General features: G+C 42.2%; 1 protein-coding gene across 6 annotated transcripts in view; it reads left to right on the top strand.

The window, feature by feature from the left end:
* Positions 1-17,088, top strand: part of LOC104598746 (haloacid dehalogenase-like hydrolase family protein) — a 129,191-nt gene that overhangs the window by 89,111 nt on the left and 22,992 nt on the right. For 4 of the 6 annotated variants that reach the window (XM_010260932.3, XM_010260934.3, XM_088901772.1 and 1 more), the window contains one exon: positions 15,078-15,170. The exons of the other annotated variants lie outside the window; for them this stretch is intronic. In XM_010260932.3, coding sequence (XP_010259234.2) covers positions 15,078-15,170 — 93 coding nt within the window. The remainder of the gene's footprint in view (positions 1-15,077; positions 15,171-17,088) is intronic. 6 annotated transcript variants of the gene reach the window in all.

Below are 17,088 nucleotides of genomic sequence, written 5' to 3'. Positions count from 1 at the left end.
GCCTTAGGGCTGCAATGTCTTGGTTCAGCCTGTAGATTCTAGCATTGTTCTTTTTCTGGCCATATGTCTTAGATACTTTCTCCCAAATTTAGCAGCTGTGGGGAAGTGATGAACAGTTCTGGCCACCCTAGGAGTCATAAAGGCCAGCAACCAAGACATGACTGTGGCATTTTCCTTACGCCACGGTGTATTCAGGACTGCCAATTTCTGGTTGTTTCTTGTCTCCATCCAAATAGCCAGTGAGGTCACGAGAGGTAATAAACAGTCTTGCTGAGACAGACCACTCTCTAAAGTTATATTCATCCAATAGCACACTTGTAATCTGCAAGCTATGCAGATTAGGGTTCTCCAGGTTTGAAGACCTTATAAGAGGTCTGTTATCTTTAGAAGAAACTTCACTGGATAGTGATGACATCTTAACTTCGGTCAAGGAGTTGTTTACAGTACTGTTGGTGGTTCTGGTTAGGGCTGGCCGAAGTAGTCACAGAGTTCACAGTGCTGATAGCACACAGGATAGGCTTCACTTGGACTAAACCAGTTCGGGTACAGCAGCAAGAAAAAAAAAAATTCTGTAACTGAACCAGTTCACAGAGCTGGAGTAGGGCTGGTAACTGACCTGGAAATGATCAGTAACTGAAGTCGCCACAGTCTTGTAAAGGTTTTTTCTGAACCAGTTCTGATGCAGGTTCTGATTAGCTGAAGTAACCTCAGCAGGTCCTGACAGCTCGCAACACAGTTTCAGACTTGCCGAGACTGTCACAGTTCTGAAGCAGCTCTGTTACAGCAGCTAAAAGTGTTCTGGGCTAGTAACCGACCTGTGCTATGTAGACTCCACTTTGCACTTCGAGTACTGCTACTGTAAAGGGAGTTTCCCTCCTTACAGACAACACTAGGACTGCTGAAATCAGTCCTCAACTAGGTCTGTCCTATACAGACCTCTTCTTAGCAGCCGAATAGCTGCTAACTACTAGAAACTAGTAGGACTCCAGCTTCAGGGTCTTACCTCCCTTGCGCCCTACAACCAAGGGAAACCCTAGGTCGAACCTTGTGTTGTTCTCCTGCAATCCTAGGGTTTCACAGCAGCAACCCAGATAAAAAAAAAGGTGAACTACAGCAAGAAAGATGAGATGGCGTCAGCAGTAACCAGGAAAGTGCTCAATGCTCTGATACCATGAAAGCTGAACCACTGTAGTTGAAGTAGCAGAGAAGAGGAGAAGAAGAAGAGATGCTGAAAATGTCGAACTGTACTAGCCAGTCGACCAGTTTTTTATTTATAGATGAATATAGTACAAGGTACAAGAAATTACTGGGATGCCCCTGATTAGTGATGGGACACCCAGATGACTTAAATCATTAAACAGGATTAGGCCCATTAACACAAGCCCAGTTACAAGATAAGTTAAACATAAGAATGGGCTAATAAGAACTCTTATCAGCCGAACATCACTCTAACATTCTAACAGGACACATAACTTAAACTTAAATAAAATAGACCTTTCACTCTCAAACAGATAAACCAAAATGAGCAAAATACCCCTGATTTGTGTATTCTAACAATGGGCATGGGAAACATCATGTTTTCACTTCCCATACCAGCTGTGTTGTGGGTTGGTGTAACCCCCGATGAAGTTGAATCATAGTTTGCCATAGAGTACTGCTGAATCAGCCAAATCCCACACAACTACACAACAGCCACAATCAGAATACCAACCCTCAAGAAATTTACTTCTGGAATGTGGAAAAAACAAAAAAACTGCTGAAATCAACTCAGTGATGGTTCAGCCATTAAAACAGCCCAGTAATCAGTCCAGCACCAGCCGTTAGAATAGTATACTAGCAGCTCGACTACAGCACATGCAATCTAACAGTCCAGCATCTAAACGAAGATATAAAACCTAAAAGTAAGGCCTTCACACCATTGGCCATAGAAAAAAAAAACAAGAACACATACCCTGTCTAGCACCTGTACGAAGGTGCCAACCAGAAATTAACTTCACAGCATCGAACAGATAAGGAAGGGATTCTTTACTGCATCGCCCTTCTTCTGCTAAGGTCTCCTTGATGCTACGACCAAGGAAGAACCCAAAGGAAGAGCCACAAGTAGTCTTCTAGGGTTTCTCTGTCTTCCACGTCCAAGAAATCAAAGAAGAAAGAGGACGAAGCAGGTTCAGATAGGAGAAACAGATTTTTATAGCCCAGAACCTTGCTTTGATACCATGTAATCATTCATGGAGAGAGAGAGACGAGAGAGAGAAAGAGAAGAGAAGACAAGAAGAGGGAAAAGAGGAGAAGAGGAATATATGTTTGAGAGACACAAAAAAACTCTTTTGGCTGCCGCCAGTTTAGTTATTTATATTAACTTAATATAAAAGGAATGGGAGATTACTAGTATGCCCCTGGTGGCACTCCCTAGTAACAAACTAATAAGAAAGAGCAGAACTAACTGGCTGACAGCATCTTAAGCTGACAACACACTAACAACAACTGTGAAATAACAATTAAATAATCCTCACAACACCTGCCATGCTGGCTTATCTAGCCAAGGTGAGGGAACTTCTGCCCAGCTTCCATTCTTGGCACCTCCAACAAATTCTGAGATCGGAAAACATAGAAGCTGATACCCTCTCCAAGTTGGTAAGTACGTTAGACTCGACCAAAAGAACAATCCACATAGAAGAGCTACCTTGCCCATTGATAGAAAAAGGGGCAGAAGAGGTCGCCCAAATAATAACTACTGAGCCAAGCTGGATAGATCCAATCTTCGACTACCTAAAGCAACTTGGAGATAGGGTATTACATGAGATCTACGAAAGGTCCTTCACATTGCCATTATCTCCGGTGCCTACGCCGAACTGAGGCAGATAGGGTATTACATGAGATCTACGAAGGGCTTTGTGAAGGACACCTGGGGGGCCAGGGCCCTAGCTCAAAAAGCCTTGCGACAAGGGTACTACTGGCCCACCGTGAAAGTAGATGCGGTCGAGCTAGTCCAAAGATGTGATAAGTGCCAGCGACACGCCAACATCCTACACCAACCAGCGGCCGACCAGAAATACTTAACCAGCCCATGGCCATTCGTGCAATGGGGGATAGACTTGTTGGGCCCCTTCCCACCAGCGAAGGGTCAGAAAAAGTTTCTAGTGGTGGCAGTAGACTATTTCACAAAATAGGTGGAAGCTGAGCCACTGGTCACCATAACAGCTCACAACGTTCAAAATTTCTTCTGGAGGAACATCGTCTGCAGGTTCAACCTACTAAGAGTACTAATCTCAGACAACGGGAAGCAGTTTGAAGACATCAAATTCCAGGACTGGTCTGCACAGATGGGAATATGTAGAATTTCACCTCGGTCGCTTATCCCCAAGCCAACGGTCAGGCCGAGGTAACCAACAGGGCCATCCTTCGTGGCCTCAAAGCTTGGCTTTCCTGAGCTAAAGATTTGTGGGTAGACGAGCTACCTAGTGTGCTATATGCCTATCGAACAACTGTTAAAACGGCAACAGGAGAAACACCCTTCAACCTGACATATGGAACCAAGGCAGTAATACCAATAGAAATGGAAATATCAACACTGCGCTCTGAAGCATTCGGTGAGGAGACCGATGAAGAAGATCTACAAGCAAATCTCGACCTGGTAGAAGAGGTGAGAGACCTGGCCTACATTTGAACTGCAACATACCAACACCGTATGGCTCGATACTCTAATGCTCGAGTTAAGAGACGCCAATTTAGAGTTGGTAACCTGGTATTCGGGAAAAAAATGGTGCCCGAGCCTGGTGTAGGAAAGCTCAGTCCGAATTGGGAAGGCCCCTACAGGGTCTCCAGAGTGATAGGCGGAAACACATACGAGCTTGAAACACTCAAAGGGAAGGCAATACCCCGGGCTTGGAATATAGACAACCTGCGTAGGTATTACCTTTAAAGTGAAGTGTTTCGAGCTGTGTTCGCGAGTTTGCTAAATTTCACTAAGGCACCCCAAGACTAGCCAACAGCTCGGTCAAGGAGCGAGGAAGATAAATTCGACGAGCTACATCTATGGAAGTATGTTCGACCAATATGATGACAATTCAGCCAAGCTAAACGACAGTTGCAAAAGCTAAGTTGCACAAAATTAAATCCCATTAAAGTGGAGAAAGGCCATGGCCATACATATATTAAAAAAAAATTCTTTCAATAGTTCGGACATTAAAAGGGCACACAGACCCAAGAAGAACTTATAGGAGCACACTGGCTTCCAGAAACAACAAGAAGATCATCACCAACAGACCAACTGAGCTATTCGTCGTTGCCTCCCTCTTTGTCCCCTTCCTTGCCGTCATCCTCCTCATCCTCGGGAGTCAAGGGCTCCTCGTCCACCTGTGCAATGAGGTCGCCTGACACATTACGCACAGAGAAAGAGCCAAAGTCGAAAGAAGGATGTAGCGCCTTCAAATAGTGGCGACATAACTTGAAACCCTTCTTCATTGAAGGGATGCCATCCTCCGCCCTCTTCTTCTCATACTCTGGGGACTCTAAGAAGCGAGCAATAGCTTCCTCCCCAACTCGAAGCATATCCTGAGTATACTTCGACCGCCTCTCCAGCTGATCCTGGGCCTCTACCAGTCTGCGTTGTGCCTCAGACAACTCACGCTGTAATTTCTGGTTCACCTCGTAGAAACGTTGGCGGTCCTCCTCAAAATCGGCACGAAGCTTCTGCATCTCAGCCTAAAGCAAGCTGATCCTCGTCTGCATGCTAGCTCTCCTCCTGGCTTGAACGAACGTGATCCAACAAGACTTGCCTGATGGTGTTCCCCTACAAAAATCACAGTCAGAATGAGATACTTCGCAAACAAGGACAAAGAATCTGTAAAAAGACAAACCTGGACGGTGCACTCGGTCATCCGAGCTCCAGCGTCGATGGGGTCCAAGCTGTATTAGAGCACATCCTTGGGGAAGAGCATACCCCTGGCTACCCGGAGAGCAACGCGAGGGTTGTTCGCGCGATCTATCATTGAGACATTGGGAGGAATGTCCTTGACATAGGGGTTGGCCTCATGCTCCTCCTGGCTGACCTGAGGTTGGAAGGTGGCAGGGCCTGGGTACTGATTAGTGCACATTGTCTCGTCGCCTCCCTCAAGGTCAATGATGGGACGGGTGGAACATGGTGACCTCGCCTCGGCACTGGCCGAGGTCCCCTTCGTAGAAGAATGACTATTTGTACTCTTCTACTTCCTGGACGACCTTTTCTCTTTGTCAACCGCCATCATGGAAGCCAAGCTCGCCATGTCTAAAGAAAAGACAAACAGTTGGTCAGACTGACAAGCTAGAAATAAAGGAAATATAAAGTGCAGACGCTATACCCCGACGGTCAACCTACCTACACGACTCAGGCTGGCTTGTATAAGCATGGGCTCGGCTAGGACCCTTTCTACTTGAACCTTTTCGTGGACGATCTCCTGAAGGGCTGCTTGCAGCTCGACATCCTCACTCTCAACAAAACTTCGACAGTTACTATACCAAACAGTGTCCATACCCCAACCACCGTCCTTAGCAAGAAAGAAAAAGTTATTCTTCAACCCGTTAACTTTATTGGGGAAATCGACCAGTACTTTCCACCCATTATGAAAAGGAAGATAGAAACAGAAAGGGCCTGAGATCCTCTTCATATGAACCAAAGTAGAAAAGACCTCGAGACTCAGTGGGAAGTTATGATGGTGGCACAAGCTGATCAGCCCCACCAAAGTCCAGATCGCATTGGGGGCAAGCTGACCCGGAGATACACCGTAATGCCTTAGAACAACAACTATAAAAGGGTGAAGGGGGAAGCGGAGACCTGCAACCAACGTCTCCTCATAGACACACAATGCGTCACGGTCATGGTCCCAAGGAAAGTGGTCAGCATTCGGCTCGATCCATCTGTACTTACTAGGGATTTGGTACCTATGACACAACTCAACTATTTGCTCCCCAATTAGCTTGGTTGGACCGAACATATTTATAACCTTTTCAACCTCATGCCTCTTACCCACCAAGGAACCTGTGCAGTACGCTCCATATGAGCCCTCCCTCGAGGAGTTCGCCTCGCTATCCAACCTCTGATTGGGCAGCCTACCCACAAATGGATTTCCAGACATTGTGAAGACCAGAGTACTCAGCGGAGAGTAGACGATCAAGGCAACAATCAGCCTTGAACCCTAATAGATTTCAGATTAGGAAAAGTAGAAGAAAAGTAAGAGGAAGAAAGGAAAGAGAGGAGAAGAACTGGAGAACACAAAGGTTTGAAAGAAAGGACAGATTCTGATAGATCTGCCGCCGCCACTCTCTTAGTATTTATAGGTTATGTTCAGTACATAGGGGAAAGGACAGATCTGCCCTCAATACTTACATGACAAATAAAGCAAATAAAAAACTGAAATAAATAACAACTGAAATAACAAACTACCACCAACTGACACTACCATGACTGAAACAAATAATTACACATACTGTCCTACAAACACAGTGGGGACAACAGTTGTGGGGCCCACATCAGTGTTCTCTACACGGAGGAACCAAAGAAGACTAGCAACGGCGACAATGGAACTCGGACCAACAGTCCAACTTGGCTCGCAACTTCCTCTGACCAGGCACCACCTAGAAAACTCCAAAAGAGAAAGTGTGTGGGGACCTCAGTGGGGGACCCCAAACTTATAACCCACCAAGCAAGAAGATGAACGGTGCAGATGCGCCAACAACTGGGCTACAACTAGCAGCGCGTGCAGGATATTTTAAATTTCAAATTTGCGCGCTCGCCGGGCGCACCCTTTTCAAATTTGAAAAATTAGCGCGCGCAGGTCACATGCCTCTTTGGAAGTTTCCCTAGCGCTCGCTCCCTCCTCTCTCCGGATTTGAAATTTGAAAGAGAAGCCACGGCCCACTCAACTTCAGATCGAGTCAATAAAGCTAGCCAAGCGACCCGTGAATCGGCCGGACCGATTACCCCCACTGAAAGCTACTCTCTTCACCGAGCTGACACCGGCTCGAGAGTGGGGGGCAATTGATGAGGGGTAGTTTGGTCCTCCCATTCGAATAGCGACACATGACCTTCAGTCGACACCTCTACGCTAAGTTAGCAAACTAGCTCAGCAAATTAGCTCGGAGCACTTCGCCCAAGCCGACTTCCACCTTGGCAAGACCGAACTAGTAGACCCCATAAGATTACGGAGACTTATCCTAGAAGTCGGCCGAGCTTTAGAGATTCAAGACAAATTGCGAGGGAGAGCTCGCTAACCACCCCCAGCAGCATGCCGCTAAGAGCGCCAATGCCTCAACCGTTAGAATGGTCCGCCGTGTTGCACGCCTCAGCATTACTCAGGCAGACCGTAACCTCCACGGGGATCTCACAACTGACGCATTAACGCGCTAGATAAAACGGAAACAGCTCCGCGAGGAGCTTAGGCCCGTTACCAAGAAGGCCTCTTAAACACTCTCTAACTTAAGCATCGGAGTGCCCTCCCCGGGTAAAAGACACCCGGGCACTCTCACCTTCTTTCCCTTGCAGCTAACATCAGCTTGGCCCATACAGTTCGGCCTAGCCAGTCAAACGTCCAGTTGGAGTCCAAGTCACTAGACATGAGGGAGCTTCCAGATTGCGTGACATCACGTTGGGTGATGATGACAATGCTGTTGGACTTCTCAAGATATATCATGGTTTAGTAGTAAATTCACTTAGTTGCAAGATTAGATTGTGAGAGAAAGGAAGAAGAGGAAAAGTGAAGGAGAAGAAGAAGAAAGGAGAAAGAGGAGTGTGAGTTACTGTTTACACCTCAAAATTTGTATTAATATTAAGTTGAAAAATTACAAGTATGCCCTTACTTGGGCACTCAAATACAAAAAGGTGAAACAATAATGCCTATACACATAAACACACTTTTGCACTTGTTTCCCAAATCTGTCTTTCCATCCGTTGAGTTTGGGCCGATGTTAAGTTATTAGGCCCAGCTTTGTTTATTTTTTATTTACTTTATTTAGTTAGGAAATTATTGGGCCTTAGGCCCAACAGCTTATGTTAGTTTAAGTTATGTCTTTTCAGCTACTTACTAGTAGCCGACTTACTAAGGGTATTATAGTACTTGTTCATTCTTTTTTATAAAGTATATAAATCAAAGGAAGGGGACGGCCAGAACTAATTCTTTTTGGCTACCTCCCATTCTCTTCAACTTCTCTTTCTTTCTTTCTTGCTGAAACCTTTCAGCTTCTGCTTCTTTTGTTCACAAAGATTATATCAAAATCAACTATCTGCAACTTCTACTCCATCTAGCTGAAGTAAGCAACCAAACAGATTTGTAACTTCCTTATAATACCTTGTTCATATCCATGTGGCACGGTAATGAATTTTGGACTCTGAGTGGAGTGCCTTCAACAATACATAGGGTCAGAATTTGAAACATCTGATACAGATGATGTTTTTTTTTACTTGAACTTAGATTACACATATTAGCTTTGTGATGTGGTTTCCACTTGTGATAGAACAAAAATTAGAAGAAATTGATGTCTTTCTATTGAGAAAGTAGTACATATATATACAACCTTGTAGATACTAAAAAGGAAGAAAATCATACAGCCTTGCAGATACAAAAAAGGAAGAAAATCATACAGCCTTGCAGATACAAAAAAGGAAGAAAATCATACAGCCTTGTAGATACTAAATAGGAAGAAAATCAAAGAAAGAATAATTCCTATAATCAAGCTATTCCTAATTGGGCTAATACTACATATTTACAGCCTATAATTTTGTAACACTCCCCCTCAAGATGGAGCATAGATGTCAATCATGCCCAGGTTGTTACAAATATAAGAAATCCGAGCTCCATTAAGAGCTTTTGTAAAGATATCTCCTAACTGCTCTCCAGTCTTTACATATGCTGTAGAGATCAAGTTTTGTTGAATTTTCTCACGAACGAAATGACAGTCTATCTCGATATGTTTAGTTCATTCATGAAAAACTGGATTCGAAGCAATATGAATTGCAGCTTGATTATCGCACCATAGCTTCGCTGGAACTAAGACTTTAAGACCGACCTCAGTTAAGAGTTGAGAAACCCACATAACCTCACACGAAGCTTGTGCCATTGCTCTATACTCAGATTCTGCACTAGATCGCGACACCACATTTTGCTTCTTACTCTTCCACGAAACCAGATTATCACCAACGAAAACACAATAGCCAGTAGTGGACCTTCGGTCAATCTTGGAACTTGCCCAGTCCGCATCAGAAAAACACTCAATGTTACTGTGACCATGATTCCGATACAGTATCCCCCGTCCAGGAGCTCCTTTCAAGTAACACAAGATTTGTTCTAAGGTTGCCCAATGATGCACTGTAGGAGAGGACATAAATTGACTTACAATACTAACTGAGTAAGCAATGTCTGGACGAGTCATTGTGAGATAGTTCAACTTTCCAACTAATCTTCTATATCGTTCAGGATCATCAAAAGCATCTCCATCCTTTGTGAGTTGCTGGTTAGGAAGCATTGGAGTACTGCATGGTTTGACTCCCAGTTTCCCAGTTTCTGTTAACAGGTCCAAAACATACTTCCTTTGAGACAGGAAAATGCCTCTCTTACTCCTTGCCACCTCAATCCCCAAGAAGTATTTTAGGTGCCCCAAATCTTTAGTATTGAATTGGCTCTGCAAGAAGGATTTCAAGGATGAGATTCCCTTCGTGTCACTCTCAGTGATAACAATATCGCCTACATATACAACAAGTAGAATGATGCCAAATGTGGACAGCTTATAGAAAGCAGTATGGTCAGATTTGCACTTCCTCATCCCAAACCTCTCTACTGCCTGACTGAATTTTCCAAACCAAGCTCGAGGACTCTGTTTTAGTCCATACATCGATTTTTGAAGACGACAAACTTTCCCAGACTCCCTCTGAGCAACAAACCCAGGTGGTTGCTCCATATAAACCTTCTCCTGAAGAACTCCATGCAGGAAAGCATTTTTAATATCAAGTTGGTAAAGTGGCCAATCATATGTAGCTGCCAGAGAAATAAATAATCGAACTGAAGTCAATTTTGCCACAGGGGAGAAAGTATCAGAATAGTCCACTCCATATGTCTGTGCATAGCCTTTGGCCACCAGGCGAGCCACTGATCCATCAAAATTAAATTTGACTACAAAGACCCACTTGCATCCAACCGCTTTCTTACCAGCAGGTAAATCGACCAGATCCCAAGTACCATTCTCAGTCAAGGCATTCATTTCCTCAAGCATGGCATCATGCCACCCAGGATGGGATAAAGCCTGGTGAACAGTTTTGGGAATCCCTACAGAATCAAGAGAGGCAATAAACGAACAAGAAGTAGAGGACAAACGATCATAGGTAACATAAGAGGAAATTGGATAAGTACATTGACGTTTACCTTTCCGAAGAGCAATAGGTAGATCAATATCACTGGGCATTGGATCTGATGACGAAGAAGAGACCGGTGCCGGACTTGTCACAAGAGGATTAGGTCGTCGAGAATAGACTTGAGTAATAGGTAGTTTTGGTTGAGAAGGTGGTGGTGGGGGTATTGGAACAACACTAGCGTCTGGACCGGTGACATGATACACTAGTAGATCATCATCCTCTTGTGGACACACAGGTGCAGATGGAACAGTAAAGAAAGGAAGATGTTCATGGAATGTAACATCAGCTGACACAAGGTACCTGTTCAAGAGAGTAGAAAAACACCTATACCCTTTTTGGAGACGAGAGTATCCCAGGAAGACACATTTTAATGACTTGGGGTCCAATTTGGAAACCTGCGGACGAACATCACGAACAAAACAAGAACATCCAAAGATACGAGGTTCAACAGGAAACACAGATTTATTAGGAAACATAATCTTATAAGGGATCTGATCATTTAGAACAGTGGAAGGCATGCGATTAATCAAAAAACACGCAGTAGAAACAGCATCAGCCCAAAACCGTTTAGGAACATGTGTTTGAAATAAAAGAGCCCTGGCAGTTTCAAGAAGATGTCTATTTTTTCTCTCAGCCACTCCATTTTGAGATGGAGTATCAACACAAGATGATTGATGGAGAATTCCATTCTGAGTCATGTAAGTCTGGAAGGAATCAGAGAAATATTCTTTGGCATTATCACTTCGCAATGTTTGTACAGACACATCAAACTGGGTTTTTATTTCAACACAAAAGGTTTTAAAATGTGAAAGCAACTCAGAACGAGATTTCATTAAATAAAGCCAAGTCATACGAGAAAAATCATCCACAAAGGTAACAAAATATCGAAATCCAGTCTTAGACATAATAGGACATGGTCCCCAAACATCTGAATGTACTAACTCAAAAGCATGACTAGCCCTTTTATTAACTCGAGAAACAGACGATAGACGATGATGTTTTGCAAACTGACAAGACTCACAGTCTAAAGAAGATACATCATGAAACTGAGGAGATAACTTCTTTAACAAAGGTAAAGATGGATGCCCCAACCGACAATGAGCTTCAAAAGGAGATAAAGTACTGGAACAGGCAATGGTCTGAGGTTCCTGGGTATCCAAAATGTACAGACCTCCTGATTCTCGTCCTTTACCAATAATCCTCTTCGTCATAAGATCCTGAAACAGACAATGATCAGGAAAGAATGAGATACAACAGTTAAGAGTACAAGTGAGTTTGCTAACAGATACCAAATTAAAAGAAAATTTTGGTAAACTCAATACAAATGACAAAGAAAGTGTTGGTGTGGGATTGATAGTGCCAGAACCAAGGACAGAAGAAATAGAACCATCTGCTAAGGTGACTGAAGAAGGAAAAGTGTGTGATTGGAAAGTGGAAAAGAGACTAGGATTACCTGTCATATGATCTGTTGCACCAGAATCAATGACCCATTGAGAGGAAGAAGAAAGAAGACATGTATTGGTTTTACCTGACTCAGCAAGGGCAGTGATGGACTGAGAGGAGTTCTTTAATGCCTCTTGATACTGGGTAAATTTCGCATACTCATCTGCAGAAATTGTAATGGTCTGATTTGACGATGGATGAGGAGCATCACTTGTAGTTACAACACGAGCTGACTGAGACCCAGAAGACTTCTGGTTTTTCTTTAGCAATTTCTGGCAAGTCCTTTTAGTGTGTCCTGGTTCATGACAATAGTAGCAAACTACTCCCCTTGTGGCCTGAGTTCCAGCATTCCAACCACTATTACTGCCACCTCTGCTACCATTCTGAGAACGAGACCGGCCAGTTGATCCACTATTCTGACTGACAAGTGCACTAGGTTGTTGTACAAGTGAGGTATGGGAACCAGTATCTATACGAAGGACCCTAGTAAAGACCTCTTTTAAAGAGGTAATCTTAGGATTAGACAAAATCTGTGATTTAGCACCATCAAATTGAGGATTAAGGCCAGCCAGAAAACTCATAATAGCCATCTGTTCACGTTGAGTCTGCTGAACTTTGATATCAGTACTGAAGGGTAACAAGGCGTTCAATTCTTCAGAAGTGTGCTTGAAATTCATGAAATAGGTCTGAAGAGGCTGATCCTGTTGTTCAGCCCGATCAAATGTCTTGCAAACATAAAAAATACGGGAAATATTTTCTTTACCAGAGAACAGAAAAGCCAAATATTCCATTAGTTCTTTTACAAACTCACAGTGAGAGACATGACTGACGTACTCATTCTCAATAGAATTGCGGATTTGCAAAAACAATTGAGCGTCAATCCTTAGCCATTCAGTGCGGGTCTCATCAGTAGGAGGGTCCTTAGTCAGATGGTTGTCCTTAGAGATACTCCGTAAATACAAACGAACAGTCTTACTCCAGTCTAAATAATTAGTTCCGTTTAGTTTTTGTTCAGTGATCTTAGACAGAATGGGGATAACACTAGGCATAGCCAAGTTCTTTTGTTCAACCGCCATCATAAACATAGGAAAATAAACTTTTAACAACCAGCAAAGCCAATAAAACAGAATCGGCAGCAGATGCAACACCCAAACAGCAAGAAACCACAACTGGCAGCACCGAAATATCAACTGTATAAAAAGAACAGAGAAGAAAGACTTTCCTGATGGGCAAACAAACACCACAGGAGTAACACCGAGGCTGCTGTGCTACTCTCCAACCTGTTGCAGACTTGAAAGCCCTCTCCCGATCGAAGTGAAGAAGAGATGGGTGAAGGTGGGTAGGCCGATCTGGGATTCCGCTTCCACTGGTAGGGGCGGTGAGATGCAGATGCCACTGGGAATGGGTGACCTAGAGATCGCAGCTGCTGCTCACTTGGGCAACGTAAAGAATTCAAAGCTGCTCACTTGGGCAGCAGAGGGAAGAAAACCAGAAATTAGTTTCAGACTGGAATTGGTGTCTCCAGATCTGATACCATGTGATAGAACAAGAATTAGAAGAAATTGATGTCTTTCTATTGAGAAAGTAGTACATATATATACAGCCTTGTAGATACTAAAAAGGAAGAAAATCATACAGCCTTGCAAATACAAAAAAGGAAGAAAATCATACAGCCTTGCAGGTACAAAAAAGGAAGAAAATCATACAGCCTTGTAGATACTAAATAGGAAGAAAATCAAAGAAAGAATAATTCCTATAATCAAGCTATTCCTAATTGGGCTAATACTACATATTTACAGCCTATAATTTTGTAACACCACTGAATACTGAGGATATTAGTTCATATTTTGACTTATTCACCTTTTACAAAATGGGTTTTAGGGTGTGGCATTTCCAGCTCGGAAGCCAACACAATTTTGAGTTATATTTCAGTTCTTATAACTATTGAAGGCATTCAATTGGAATAAGATAACCAAACAAATAATTTAGCTAGCTCCATGTGAAATTATAACTCAGGTGTTTCTAGTTTTACTGAGGATATTAGTATTACTCCTCTGAATACTAAGGAGTAATTTAACTAGCTCCACTGAATACTGAGGACATTACTCCATATTGTGACTTATTCACCTTTAACAAAATTGGTTTCAGGGTGTGGCATGGCCAGCATTGAAGCCAACAAAAATTTGAGTTATATTTCAGTTCTATAACTATTGAAGGCATTCGATTGGAATAAGATAACCAAACAAATAATTTAGCTAGCTTCATGACATTATAACTCAGGTTTTGCCAGTTTTACTGATTCCTTGTGTTAGTTCCAGGAACAGTCATATGAAGAGTGTTGTGTGGTGCAGGAAAATTGTTGTTAAGAGGATATAGTGTCCTGTTATTGAAAGGACCGAAGCTGTTATACGACTAATAAGTAGCTAGGACATTCCATATAGCCATGACCATGATATGGTGTTGCTATGAGGAAACCTAAGAATAATCACAATGAATTGCCCTCAACCTTGATTTTTTTGGAAACGGAATCTGGATTGTACCACAAAATGGTCTAGAAAACTCATGTCATGGTGGGAGGATAGAAAGAAGCCTATACTCATCCATACATGTGTTTTTTAGGATCCTCTAAACTCATGGATCCTACTAAAGATTCCTTTCAGCTATTAGTTAAGCCACTAAGGACCACAACCATCAACGTTGTGTATTATTCATGATCATGAAGATGATATTAAGTGACCCCCACCCCCCCCCCCCCCACAAAAAAAAAAATAAATAAATAAACAATCATATAGTCAGATTCTGCTCTGTTTTTTGACATTGTGGCTAACCTTGTCAGAATTCATCAAGTCATAAGTGCTGAATTCCCTGCAGATTTGACCACATATATCTTAAATGTCAGGGTGGCTTGTTCTGGTGCACCCATTCTGATTAGTATTCTGGCTTCCATCTTTACCTTTGATTTGCAATAATTCTGTATTAAGGTTTCAGAACATCAAGGTTAGGTCTACCTGTATTAAAGTTGTATGAATGTTTCATCAAATTGATTTAATTTCTTTGAGTAAGAAAATATTTATAATTCAACCAGATTTTTATTGTATTTTAACCCAGGAATTTCATCGAGGCCAAAGCCATATGGATGCATCTGTTATTTCAGTTTATTATTAGATTTTCAAACAGTGGTTTTCCCTATAACCCAGTTATTTAAGCTCCAAATGACAGTTTGGTCCATTTTCTAAAGTTTATTGTCAAATCACAGATTAAGAAACTATACCCAGACAGCAAGAAAGTTGTTACGATAGCAGGAACTGGGCGTGCAGGTTTCAAGGATGGATCTGCCCTGTCAGCTCAGGTTAAAAAATATCTGTTAGTTACATTTTTTTTTTTTTGTTCTGAAAAGCCCACAAGATATCTACAGTCACCTCTAGAACTAGTTAAATTATGCAATGATTGTCAGAGACTTAACATGCTATCTCCACATGACAATTGAAGAACAAAGCATTGCTGGGAGATTTATACACTAAATGTTAAAAGTTGAATTGTGAAATAACATGTTTGGAGGATGGGGATAATTGATTGAAACTAAATCATATATGCAAATGAATATTGTAATCCATGCTTCAAAATTCTGTACTAATTTGTCAGTTTCTACGTTATAGGTGTGTGGGGTGCAGGCTTGTTTGTAGGAGTTGTACCGATGTGACCCAAACTTACTGGGACACTTGAAACTCAGGGAAACTGGGGCACTGACTATATTCCTGAAAATATCAGAGATTTTAATAGAAATATGCTTCTAAAATGTGTTTAAGGCTGGGTGCTTTATTTAGTAGGAACATGAGCAATAAAGGTGCCTTATGCACATAAGAGTAGCTGAAATGTGGATGTTGTAAACTTGTAATGAATTGGTGTAAAGACTAGGGGGATAAAAGAAAATGAACATGTTTGAAGGGTCTTATGAAAATCTGTTATAAGTAATGAGATGAAGAAGAATCTTTCGAGATGGTTTTCTCTTGTGCTAAAAATATTAATATCACTAGGAGCAGCTTTAAAGATGTGGCAAAATGTACTTAAATATCAGATTCGCTTGCTCATTCAGTTATGCTGATCTGGAAAAGTGCTTGTCCTTTATTGATAAAAAAAGAAAGGTTCCTGTGCTTCCATACCACTTCAATCATCCTTCTCATGTTTTGATCCTAATGTTGTCTGAACTTTACCAAATGTTTTAGGTCAATGGGTCTATTGTAATAAATATTGTTAGGCATGTTTTGTTAGACAGTGTATGCCCTTAGCTCCAATCAGAATGGTGTACATTATGACATTTAATGTAAATGAATAAAGTACATATTTGATTCATGTTATTATGGTGTGTTTTTGTGTAATACCCTTAAACTGGACACATATGAGACTCGTGTTAGTTTAGAATCTTCACAGCCATTGGATAGATCTGGGGAGATTTATCCTGCCAAGGCTAACACTGATGTGCCGCCAAGTTGGTTGGGGTGGCTTGTCTCAGCTACCAGGGTGAGACCTGAGGTACATGCAGTGTGGGTTTTCTTGAAACCTTGAACTGGACCAGAATTCCAGTATTGCCCTGGACCTTAGAGATAGATGGGCAAAACTGGAATGTTACACCTGACCCCTAAACTCGATTATGATACTACACTAGGTGTTGGATTGGGTTGTCTTTGATATGTCAATCAATGAGATCCTTAGAGGGGGTCAAAACCTGGGTATGTTGGGACAGTTCAAGAATTCATCTGAGTGGGTGATCGTAGTGATAGGATCAGGCTCTCTTTGATGGAAACCAGAACTGTCGGCAGTCGATTTCAACCGTTGAAATTTGTTTTGCAAAGTATATTTATATATAGAGATATACATATATATATATATATATATATATATATATATATATATATATATATTATGGTTTCAAAATGTTTGCAAAAAGGTTTTAATTCCCGGGATCCATGTGAGTAGAGAGTGCAACACTGTACCTTGCAGCCGAGGGAGAGGTTAAGTGTAAAACCATTAAGGGTAATACCTGATGGGCTAATCTTGCATCTGCCCACAATCCTTGGGTTTTTATAAGGTGGCTTGACCCAGGGACCATTTAGTGTAAATGTTGGGCCCATTAAGAGCCCATGATGATCGACTCAGGGGTTCACTGTCTCCTATAGTGAATTCGGCCAGGCCTTGTAACAGAGGCTAGGCTGAACCCATGTAGCTGATGTGTAGATCAATGTTTGGGTCCCACGCCACACAAGGATATC

Source organism: Nelumbo nucifera, chromosome 3 (assembly GCF_055504915.1).
Source record: "Nelumbo nucifera cultivar China Antique chromosome 3, China Antique-T2T, whole genome shotgun sequence".
Lineage (NCBI taxonomy): Eukaryota > Viridiplantae > Streptophyta > Magnoliopsida > Proteales > Nelumbonaceae > Nelumbo > Nelumbo nucifera.
The sequence above is the reverse complement of the archived record's forward strand: the minus strand, read 5'-3'. Positions and strand labels throughout refer to the sequence as shown.